Source organism: Macrosteles quadrilineatus, unplaced genomic scaffold (assembly GCF_028750875.1).
Source record: "Macrosteles quadrilineatus isolate MER2022 unplaced genomic scaffold, UCM_ALF_1.0 Scaffold_3__2_contigs__length_128488019, whole genome shotgun sequence".
NCBI classification, from domain to species: Eukaryota; Metazoa; Arthropoda; class Insecta; order Hemiptera; family Cicadellidae; genus Macrosteles; species Macrosteles quadrilineatus.
Window position 1 is genome coordinate 46,858,050 of NW_026542596.1, and position 12,144 is coordinate 46,870,193.

At 33.4% G+C, this 12,144-nt stretch overlaps 1 protein-coding gene across 1 annotated transcript in view; it reads left to right on the forward strand.

The window, feature by feature from the left end:
* The window catches only part of LOC128988578 (transcriptional regulator ATRX-like), a 36,526-nt gene that overhangs the window by 15,867 nt on the left and 8,515 nt on the right, over positions 1-12,144 (forward strand). Inside the window, exons 5-8 of the mRNA XM_054409980.1 lie at positions 2,274-2,413; positions 7,368-7,455; positions 8,308-10,332; positions 11,666-11,778. Coding sequence (XP_054265955.1) covers positions 2,274-2,413; positions 7,368-7,455; positions 8,308-10,332; positions 11,666-11,778 — 2,366 coding nt within the window. The remainder of the gene's footprint in view (positions 1-2,273; positions 2,414-7,367; positions 7,456-8,307; positions 10,333-11,665; positions 11,779-12,144) is intronic.

A 12,144-nucleotide genomic window follows, 5' to 3' on the forward strand; every position in this document is an offset into this window, starting at 1 on the left:
TGTGAAACATTTAATAACTTCTTTGTGAATGCTGTTAAAGAATTAATTATAAACAACATAAAATCAAATCACTTAACAACCACTTGCAATCCGACCAATGTGTTTTCCAAAATCACGTTTAAATTTAAAACAGTAACAGAAAATGATGTAGGAAAAATATTATCATCACTGCAAAATAAGCTTTCCACCGGGAATGATGATATTCCTATCACAATAGTTAAGGCATCATGGCAATTCATATCCATTCCTTTGACTCATATTATTAATCACTCATTAATGTCAGGTATTTTTCCAGACCAGTTTAAAGTGGCAAAAGTAATCCCCATTTTTAAAAAGGGGGACCCCCGAGGATGTCAGATGCTATAGGCCTGTATCATTGCTTCCTGTATTTTCAAAAATTTTAGAGAAGATTGTGTACAACCAACTATTAGATCACCTTGAAATAAATTGCCTCTTAGATGAGCAGCAGCATGGTTTCAGACGAAAGAAGTCCACCATAACAGCAAGTGTGGAATTTGTTGAGTCAATCATAAATTCGATTGATAAAGGTGAAAAAGTCATCGGTATCTTTTTGGACCTATCTAGAGCCTTTGACACTGTAGACCACAGTAGGCCTACTCTCATAAATACACTAAGCTCTCTTGGAGTTAAAGGTACAGAATTGGCATGGTTTAAATCTTACATTTCAGACAGGAAACAGTTTGTAGAAATAAGTCATTATTTTAATAATTCAAAACCTATATATAAGGAGACATATAGTTCGAGCTTGCTAAACATACAATATGGAGTCCCCCAGGGATCAATTCTAGGTCCCTTGTTATTCCTCTGTTACCTGAAGGGTCTACCAGGGGTGATATGGGACACGAACAATAAAATTTGTCTCTATGCCGATGACACTAACATGATTGTAACTGCCAATAGTAAAGAAAACCTAGAAATTGCATCTCATATTAACTTATCAATGATTAAAGACTTTTTTGATAGTAAAAACCTTCTGCTGAATTCACAAAAATCTAATTTTGTAACATTTACAACCAAACAGACTAAGCAAAAATTAAATCCCACAATATTCATTGAAGAAAACCTAATAGATCAATTAGAGAAAACAACTTTTTTGGGATTAGTTATCGATGAAAACCTAACGTGGAACGACCATGTAAATCTTGTAGTTAAAAAAACAACAAGTGGTTTGTATGCTCTTCGGAAAATGGCAACCTCTTGCAATATTGAAACTTTAAAAACAATATATTTTGCCTTAATCTTAATCCATTCACATGTGTCTTATGGTATCTGCATCTATGGGTCAACCTCTAAATTAAACATGGATAGAATATTACTCCAACAGAAAAGGGCATTAACGGTAATTTTGAATCTAAAAAAAAAATCTGATGTAGTTAAAAATGATTTTTCCAAATTGAAAATATTTACAGTTTACAGCCTCTTTATTTTTGAAACAATAAAATTTGTAGTATCTAACAATAAACTAACATTTGGTAATACTGTCCATAGCTATAATACAAGACCCCATCGATTGATTGAACATCATAAATTAGAGCTTTTTAAAAAAAAATCACCTATAAAAGAAACAAATATTTTGATCTTTTGCCACAAAATATCAAAAAAGAAATAAATAATACAAACAGATTTTTAAATTTGGCAAAAGCATTTCTAATCCAATCAGCTTTCTTTTCTATCGGGGAGTTTTGTTCTTGACTCTTTTGATTTTGACTCTTTCTCTTAATAATTTAGAATACAATTTAACCTTATGTATTTTTTGAATAACCATCTCACTTAGTTTTAGTTCCCATGACTCTATTTCATGTAACTATATGTTTGCATATTATGAAATAAAGATATTTTGATTGATTGATTGATTGAATTAGGACCAGAACCATCTAAATATCGGAAACGTGAATGATTTTTTAATAAAACGTTTTTTGAACGAGTTTGCGAACCAGCATGACCAGACCATGGGAACTAGGTTTTAGGGGTTAAAAATTAGTTTTTCTCAGTTTTGACCCTAAAACCATAGAATTTCTCAATGTCTCTCCAAACCATTTTGTAAAGCTAAAAAAACAAATAATTAGTGTTTTTATACTGTTAGCAATATTTCACACAAAGTTAGATAATAGATCTGGCCAACACATATTTATGTCCTTAAGTTTCTATGAATACATATGTATTTTATTCATCGCCGTGCCCAAAAAAGCAAAACCATTATATTTCCATTTACTATTTTAACAAAAATATGTATAATAATTTTTTGTCTTCAGAAATGCATAAAGCAGAACCTGTCCAAGCAAGATGTGAAAGACTTGGAGTCAGATGACTGGCAATGTTTGATATGCAATCCTAAGCCATTGTACGATTGTCGTACAATTTGCTGGTCCCTGCAAGAGTACGCTCAGGCCAAGTAAGTTTAACTACAGTAGTGTTTATATTTTGTTTTTCTACAACACACATTTTGGGCATGCATACCAGGGAATTGTGCATTTGAGACCATAGCGCATCAACTAACAGAAAAACTTTTGATTTTGGATAGTCAACTCAGATAACATAGACAATTCAGAAGATAACGCACAATTCAGAAGATAACGCAGTAAAATAAGAAAAATAAAATTATTATATGGTCATTAGCAGTCCTATGAAAAAGTTATCTATTGTATTTAATAGGGGTGTGCGAAGCAGCAAAAAATTTTCGATTCGAAGCAACGATTCGATTCAAAAGATTTTCGATTCGATTCGATGCAACTCGATTCGAAGCAATACGGTATTTTTCTATTCATAATTGTCAATTGAGTGGATTAACAATAATTAAAATGTATCACATTTGTGTAATACAAATTTTTGTTGATGTGGTATTAGGCCTATTTCATACTTAACATATGAATTTTAGGTGAAAAAATATTTATTTTCAATCATATGTATTAGAATAACTGCTGGAAATACCAGTGAGCTGCTTTACTTGCCTATTTCATAATTTTTACTTGAATTGGCTCAACTGCAAGAAAGAAGAAAATATTTTTTTTATCAAGACATTCATTCTCATTTTAATAACTGTTTAAATAACTAAATAGGTGCCGGTAGCTAAATTACAACAAATTTGAATGGAACTTAATATAAAAAGACCATTAAGAAATAAATTTACATATCACAAGTTTAGGGCCTGTGGACCGGCTTCAGGACTGCAAGCAAGAAGAAAATAAAAATAATATGTTTCCACCATGCAATATGTATCATTCATTCCCTGCCTCCTAACCTCCTTAGTATAATAACCTCACACTTACATTATTTGTTACATCATCATAAATAAAGAATTATTATTGGCATCAGTAGGCCTACAGCTTTACCTAGGCATTATTTTTATAGGGCCTAAAATAGTAATAGGCTAGAAGCAACATGTCAAGTGGAGAACTCATTGAAGAAAAGATATTGTGTAAACTAATTTCCTATAAAACTCAAAAACAGTAAATAACATACAAACATTGTTTATGGTATAATTAATAAGGACTAAAAAATGCATATCATGTCATATAGTAGTATAGACCTACTGCAAGAGATTAAAATCCTAAAACAACTGATTTTGATAGCTAATGAATGAAAAGAATTAAAAATCCATAAAATAAAGCCAAACAATATCACAACTAATTAGGTACCCGAAAAGTAACTCTTAAATAATATATAGAAGATTAAAATAATATTAAATCAAGAGACAAGAAATTTAAATGCTATCTTCTAGCCTAGTGCCCTTTGCAACACAGGTCAATGTTTTTAAACTACCCTCAATGTTTTTGGAACAGCAGGGCCTTTTTCTCTTAAGGAAGGGTAGTAGTATGTCAACAAAAACAATGAATCAGTCTCACCAGCCAGGCCCGGGCAACGATGTGTGAATTCAAGGTCATAGACCCTCCCCCTCCCCTCTTACACCACCCGGTTGCTACCCAGTTGCTTCAATTGCTGACAAAATGCAAGTGATGAAACAAGGGAGTAGAGACAAAGAAATATATTTCTTTATTCAAAAACACAAAACTGTTAGAGATTATTTTCAAAGAAATTAATTCAATGTAATTTGTGAGTTGTAAATATTGTATTGGATCTTAGAAATATATTTTTTTAACCCCATCTAACCAAGATACAGATCTGTTCACTATATCAGATATTTCTTTTGTTTATAATTTATTATGTAAAATAATAAAATATATTTTTAATTAGGTATTGAATAAACAATAAATGATTATACTAGTATGTCTGGATAAATAGTCTTTCTATTCTTTTGACTTTGTTTTCTTTGCACTGTTAGTGTTGCGTCACGGCTTTTGTCTTGTTACTCTTATCAGTAGACGACTAGACCTGGCTCTGGCTAGTGGCAGTGCGGCAATTGCTCTGTTGTGTCTTTATTCTTAAAGGTCGTGAGCCAACTTAATTTTTAATTCTCATTTGAACATTTTAATTCCTCTGTAATAATAGATATAATAATATAAGAGTGTTTCTTTGGAAATAAATTATTCTTTTTTTTTTTCTTTTGCCCCAACAAAAATTCGGGGACGGGGACCGGCAGACACCTAACAAAAATACCAAATGAATCAGTCTATAACATTAATCTTACTAGTTAAGTATTAAGTAACAATTTTTCAGACTTATTTTTAAAATGATTTTGGAGTAACCTACCTTGTTTTGGCTAGGTTCACAGTAGTAAAATATTTCACACACTGCTTACATCAAGACAAAAAACAAACCTCTAATCATTTGCAATGTCAAAACAAAAAAATATAAAACAATTAAAGCTATATTTAATGCAAAGAATGTATTAAATAAGAACGCCTTCGTAAAGGAAACGCAACAGCAACGCGCTCCTGTATTGCGGGTATTGCATTGACTTTCCGCAGGCGTTTTTCGTATATGGATACTGACTCCCTCGTGAATCGAATCGTTTTTTGACCACCACTGAATCAAATCGCGATTCGATGCATCGAATCGAAATTTCGATGCATTTTCGATGCATCGCACACCCCTAGTATTTAACATTGTTATGACAATTTACTCTAAAGTTATACAGTCTAAAATGATTGTTTAAAAAAATGTTTTAGTACCAAAATTTATCAACTGTCAATATCAATTCCCGATACTAATACCAATTAAAAAAAATTTAATTATATTTTCTATATGGATTATGATTATACAACACCGAACCCTGTCTGTATTCATGTTGTAAATAAAGTAATAGTGGATAATGGGGAGGGGGGGGGATTTGGAGTAAAGAACAAAATTAAAGCAGTAATTATGAATTCTAAATAGCCAGATTCCAATTTAAACTCTTCTAAATACATAAAATAAATTGGTACTATGTCAAAGCAAATTAAAATCTTGTAAACATATAACTAAATCATTTATTATTTAACTAGAGGTGTGCAACAAACCTAGCTTTTAGAAAAAGCTCAAAGCCTCAAGCTTATTTAAAGCTAAGTTTTTTTATACATTATTATGGACTAGCTGTACCCGCGGGGCTTTGCTCCGTTTAACATCATAAGTATTCGCATGGCTCAATCACGTCCTGGTTGAAGTTCGTTCGCCACGCTCACTCACCTTTAGGTTGGAGCTCGTTCGCTGCGCTCACTTGTTTTCAGGTTAGCTCGTTCGCTACGCTAACTCGCCTCCAGGTTGATGTTCGTTCGCTATGCTCACTCACCTTTTGGTTGCAAATTAGCTGTTGTCATAAATTTAAAAGAAATAATAGTGCTGCACCCTGTTGGTAATCCTTGTAACTTTAATGCTATTGAACATCATAGAACAGAACCAACTTGTTTAATTGAAACTGCTGTTAAGATTCATTAATTCCTTTTAAATATGGAAAATCATGAGGTTAACATGGGAAACTCCAGAGCCACTGGGGCGGAGCCCGAAAGCCCGATCAGAATAAAAACTACTTAGTTTTCCTATCTAATGTCCAAAGAATCGGTGTGCCGAATTTCAGCCTCCTGGGTAAATGGAAAGTGGGAGAATTAGTGATCAGTGAGTCAGTGAGGGCTTTGCCTTTTATATTGTGTGGAAAGATAAAAATATTAAGGCATTGTCATCCCTTTTATTGTTTATAATACTTTATAAAGGTTTTTATGTTTTAATATTTAACATTGGAGAATTTAAACGTTGTTAAGTGCACAGGTGTGCTGCGATTGGGGTTTAATACATTTGGACTTACCGGTATTCAAAAGTAAAATAGTTTTCTGTGCTGCACTCTGTAGAAACACTGTGGCACTATTTCAAATCATGATTAATGCTAATACAGAATGTTGTGATTATTCAAAACTACAAAACAGTTGGTGAAAGTAAACATCTGCTTTTAAATTATATTTATTTGTAAACATTGTAGATCAAAAAGTCTGACATTGGCCCTTAAAACCCTCTGGGGCAGAGCCCTTTTGACGGATCTGCACCAAACTCCACTCGAACCATCCTTGAAAGATGCTTAATATTGCCTGAAAGTTTCATTACAATCTGTCGAGCGGTTTTGGAGTCGCTACGTATATACACACATACAGTTCCTCTTTTATAGATACAGATTAAATCTAATCTCATATTGTAAAGGACAGGATGAGTAGGTTTATCTTTGAAATTATAGGCATGTCACTTCACTAAAGGAACACAAAATAAGAAAACACAACGGAAACACAATTAATTCGCAGGCAATAAGCCATTTACAATCAAACCTAATCTTATATAGGCCTAATAAGTTGATTTGTCACGAACCTTTTCAAAATTCAATTTAGTCTTGTGCTGTTGATTTGAATGTATTTTTTAATAGACCTTCATAAAAGAATTATGAACCTAGGTACTAGGTAATAGTAATCAACTAATTAATAATTAATAACAAATTTCAATTAATTTATTCACTGTAAAAGTAGGCCTAAAGATTATCTAAAAATTAGTTAAGTCATTAAGGAAGAATAAATAGCTTATTCCCTATAGGGGAAATTTGCTAAAATAAAAATAAAAATTTCAAATAACTTAAACTCATAATTCGTTTTTAAAATCATTATATTCTTCCCAGATGACAGCAAAATATTCAATATCCTCTGCGGTCTTTTAGATATCATCCATCATTGTCTTCTGCAATCACAGTAAAACCCTCAGTTATGGTAACATGATTTTTATTTTCCTATACAGAGGCAAAATGCTGAACATCTTCCGTAGTCACAAAAACATCATCATGTCCCGCAAATTCCCGAATCTCTCTCTTTCCGGTAGTGTACATCTATGTGAAACATCTATGCATTAGATACATTGGCACTATCCAACCAACAAAACAATAATGTGGACTAAAAAATGAACACAAACTATAATAAATTTTAACATTTGAATTTTGTTTTAAGGAAGAACTCTCGAAAGTCAGACGATGAAGGTGAAGAAGAAACAGCCAGTACATCCAGGCGTGGAAGTCAAAAAAGAAGTTCTACAAATGTAAATACCTAAAAGTTATTAATTTGTTACCTCTTTGTGTTATTTGTTCTAATCAGAGAGGGTTGGGAGACTGTTATAGCTAATTTTCACAATCTTGGTCTTGAGTATTGTGTGAAAGTTAATTTTGTAAGCAAATCTTCTAACCGCTCAACCTCAGGGATTATTCATTGATTTGATTTACCGTAGGCTATGCCTTTTTGTCAAACTTTTTTCTTACCCTGCAAACTCAAAATCACTTGTGCCATAGGAAAATTGTTTTAAGCTTTTGTCCAGGGTTGCATAAATCAACTAACTTTTACAGAATATTTCTGTAGTGTGCTTGTTCATGTAAAAAATGACATTATAATTCTAATTAATAGTTTTACTGTAATCTCTCGGCTCAACACAAGTTTCAACTTTGTTCAATGTCCTATCCTAAATACTGTACATTACTCACCCCTGAGATCCAACTAATTAAGCCTGTAATGTTCTGTTAAAGAGGATTTCAGTGGCGGATCCAGAGGGGGGTGAAGGGGGCGGCCACCCCCCCTCGGCATACATATATATTTTTTTACTGTGTAATACATCCACATTGCGTAAAATAATTTGTCACACTAACTTTAGACAAAGAAATGGTATAAAACTGCCATTTTGGAGACTTAGTTAACACAAATTTTTCCCGAACCCCCGAGAGGTTCGCCCCACCCCCTTGTGACTGTTCTAGATCTGCCACTGGAGGATTTATCCTATTTCCAAACACTATTTTTACTGAATAACTCTCCATGAACTAAAAAATCTGTTGGTAACACTTAATTATATAATTAGATTAGGATAGTAATATATAATTTAAATAATGCTCTTTAATTTTTTTAGGAAGCTAGATCAAGAAAGCGTAAAGCTAGTGAAGTAGAAGATGATCCTAAACCAGAGAAACAAAGAGAGTCCAAGAGACACAAGAGTTCTGATTCTTTAGAAGAAACCAAGCAAGTAACTTCAACTCCAAGTAGAAGATCTCGTAACATAAGTAAGGCAATCGTTGAGATTAGTTCAGACGAAGAAGACAGTAAACCTGGCAAAAGTAAGTCTAGAAAAAGTAATAGTAAAAAGTATGAAACAGAAGACGTAGATGAAAAATCAGCATCATCCAAAACACTCAAGAAAGGTAAAAACTCTGAATTAGACGTCCAGTCAAAGAAAAGACCTAGCCGCACATCTCATAAGAAAGTGGAGGAAAAAGAAGAAGAAGATGAAGAAGAAGATGAAGAGGAAGATGAAGAGGAAGATAGCGACACCAAAATTTCCCCAAAGAGAAAAACCCCCCAGTCAAGACATCAAAAATCAAAGTCCAATTCTTCTAAAACAGAAAAAAGTCCAACAAAGAAACATTTGAGTAAAAGTAAGAAAGATAAACCATCGGAATCAACCGGTAAATCACATCGTTCATCTTCTGTTAAAAGTGTAAAAAACGATGACGAGGAAACTACTGAAACTCCTGTAAAACGCAGTTCACGTACTTCTGCAGGGAAACAATCATATAAAAATGAAAGTGATACAGAATCTAAGGAGGATAAATCAGAATCTAAATCGGAGAGATTAGTATCCAAATCCAGAACTTCAAAGCACAAGTCTATTGATGGACCATCTTTAAAAGCATTGAAAATACCAAAAAATGCTAAAAAAGAGGTAGTTGAAGCAGCTGGATTTATAAATTCAGCTCTTAAAGATGTCGTAGAACTAAGCACGTTGATGATGATCCGGTGTGAGAAGTTATGCTCTAAAGCAGTTCAATCTACAGAAGATATATTGTATGTTTTTACTAAGCTCAAGCAAATGACAGACGCAGTTCACCAAAATCTTAACTTGATTGAAAAAGGTGTTGATACCAAAATAAGTACATGGAAGGACAAAAATGTAAAAAACGAAGAGAAGAATGAAAATAAAATTAAAGAAGACCTCAGTGGTAAGGTAGAAGATAACAAGGAGGCTCAATCGAAAACTGAAGAGGAACAAATGGATGTAGACGAGAGTGAAAATCAAGAAGAAGATTCAGCAGTAAAGACAGAAGATAAAGAAACAGACAGTGGGAAGGTAGACACAGAACTAAGTTCTTCTTTTGATAAGGACATGTCTTATGAGAAACAGTCTGAATCAGTTGACAGCAATAAAGTAACTACTGAAGAAGATGAAGATGAACCTTCTGAGAAGAATGATGAAAGAGTTGTTGAAAAAAAATCTGATGAACCCGATACTAAAACACAAACAGAAGAAACCGATGAAACCGATACTAAAACACAAACCGAAGAAACCGATGAACCCGATACTAAAACACAAACCGAAGAAACCGATACCATAAAAAAACCCACAGAAGATGACCAGAATAACACATCAGATCAAGAGTGTTCAAATGATAAAAAGGAAGCAGAAGTTAATCAATCTGAGAAAGTTGAAGAAGACGTTGACGATAAAAAACATGAAACTTTCGAAGAAAATAAAAACAGTGAGTCAGACGAAGAGGTCATTGACAATGGGGAACAGGCTAAGAGCCAAGATAATGAAAACAGTGAAGCGTCATCTGAAGAACTCGTTGACGATAAGGAAAAGACAAGTCAAGAAAGTAGTGAAGCCATTGATGAACAAACCAAAGCAGATAGAGCTATCTCTGGTAAGGCTGTGTCTAAAGATGATTCTTTTAGTTTGGAGGCTAGTGAGGATACAGATTTGATGGATAATAATGAATTTGATGATGTAAATTGTGATTTAAAAGATAGTAAGGACCTAAGCGAGACGACTTATACATCAGTTGGCGCAGTTGCAGCTCATGACCCAACTGATAATGGTGTATTGGGACAAGATTTGAACAAAGAAGTTTGCAGTAATGAAAAGGAAAAACAACCAAAGGTATTAGAGTTTTTGATTTTTGCTTAGAAAATTATCGTAGCAACTTATAATAATGACAAAAACAAAAATTGTTTCTTAAAAGTTTCTGTAATATTGTTGGTAATTTATTGGCTTATTTGGAATATCATTTAAAAAATCAGTTGTTGTCCAGTCTGTCCAATTTGTGTGTGATTTGAGTTTGGGGGAGGGGCTCAGAATGACTACAGTGAATTGCTACATCTTGGCTAGACGACAAGTCACAAATGACTGCTAATAGCGTTTTGGATCGTAAAATATTCAACATCTCTAGAGTTTTCATACTTTTGGTTACTTGTATTACCTAGAACATCTCCCTCATTAACCCGTAGTTTAATTAAACAAGTGTTATTTTTTATTAAACTTACATTTTCTTTACCAACCTAATTTAAACTTTTTGGTACGATACAGTAGAACCTTGATAACCACACAGCCACATAACAAGACTCTCATGGGGATTATTAAATGAGACTTGTTATCAAGGTTGACTCCTTATTGAGGTTTGCAATAACATGTGATTTGGCGTAAAATAAATTGAAGGGGATTTGAAAACAACACTTGTTATCAGGGGTCTTCTTATCGAGGTTCCACTGTATTAAGTATTACTGCACTATAAATTTTAATTTTAAAATTTACCTGTTATCACAAGTGTCACTCTTAAATATACCTGCTTATTTTATTAACATGCTTAATAGCTCAGTGTTTTTAACACGTTCAGTGCGGCATACCTTCAAACAGGCGCTCGCCAATGGCGGCGAGGTCCGAGCGAAGCCCCGCCGCGCAACTGAGTCGGTGAACGCAATTGGCATTCAAATATTTCAGTCTGACCAATAAAAATAGAGCAGCGGTGATTGTGCTGCGTTAGCCCGAGAGTGGACGTAGTTCACTGAAACACCCAAAGGTAGCAGCACTGCCTGGATCCGTAGCCAGTGTCTTTGTAAAGTGGCTTGAAAAGAGGAAATTGCCGGAACCGGAACAAAAGTATTGCCAGAAGGGATTTTACGGTAAATTTTAGTACCAACCTACACCAGACTAAAGCTTACATTCTAAGCTACAGGCTGGCAACAATTTTTTTTTTCTCAATCTATTTATCAACTTAGTAACCTAAACTCACAAACACAATGTAAGTAAATGTAAAATATATGTAGAATTTATATATTAGCCTAGTGATTTCTGAAGGTTTCTCTTAAAATTAACAAAATAACTGGGTTTGACTCAAATTTTAGTTGATTAGGCAAAACATTAAAGATCAGAATTCTGTTGTAATATAATATGCTTATTAAAAAAGATGGTTGAATGCACTTTTTACTTGTTGTAGGAATCAGCCAATAGTCAATTAGAGGAGAGTGAGGCAGAAGACAAAAGTAATGAGGACAAGCAAACGGAAAAAGAAGAAACGCCAGTGAATGAATCAACTGAATCAAGAACTATGTAAGTTGCCATGTTTGATTTAGTTATATTATGACTCATATTGTAAAGAGATTTATTATAGCTCTGCTATTTTTCCAGCCAGAGTCAAAGGTATTGCATGTTGGTGCATGTTGCTATTTGAATGACATTGTTGCATGATTTTTAAAAATTGACAGCTTATTTCTAAGTATACTATTACAAAGAAATTGCCATAAAAATCAACCAAATGACCAGATGAAACTGCTGTTGATACAATTTTTGCTTTTGAGATTTTCTAATTTGTGGACAATGATTTGTGGTTATGACAGTGAAAGTTAAACTGCCTAATAACCATCAAATAAATTTAAAAAATGTTATAGTTGGTTCATTATTGTGCAGTAAATGTTA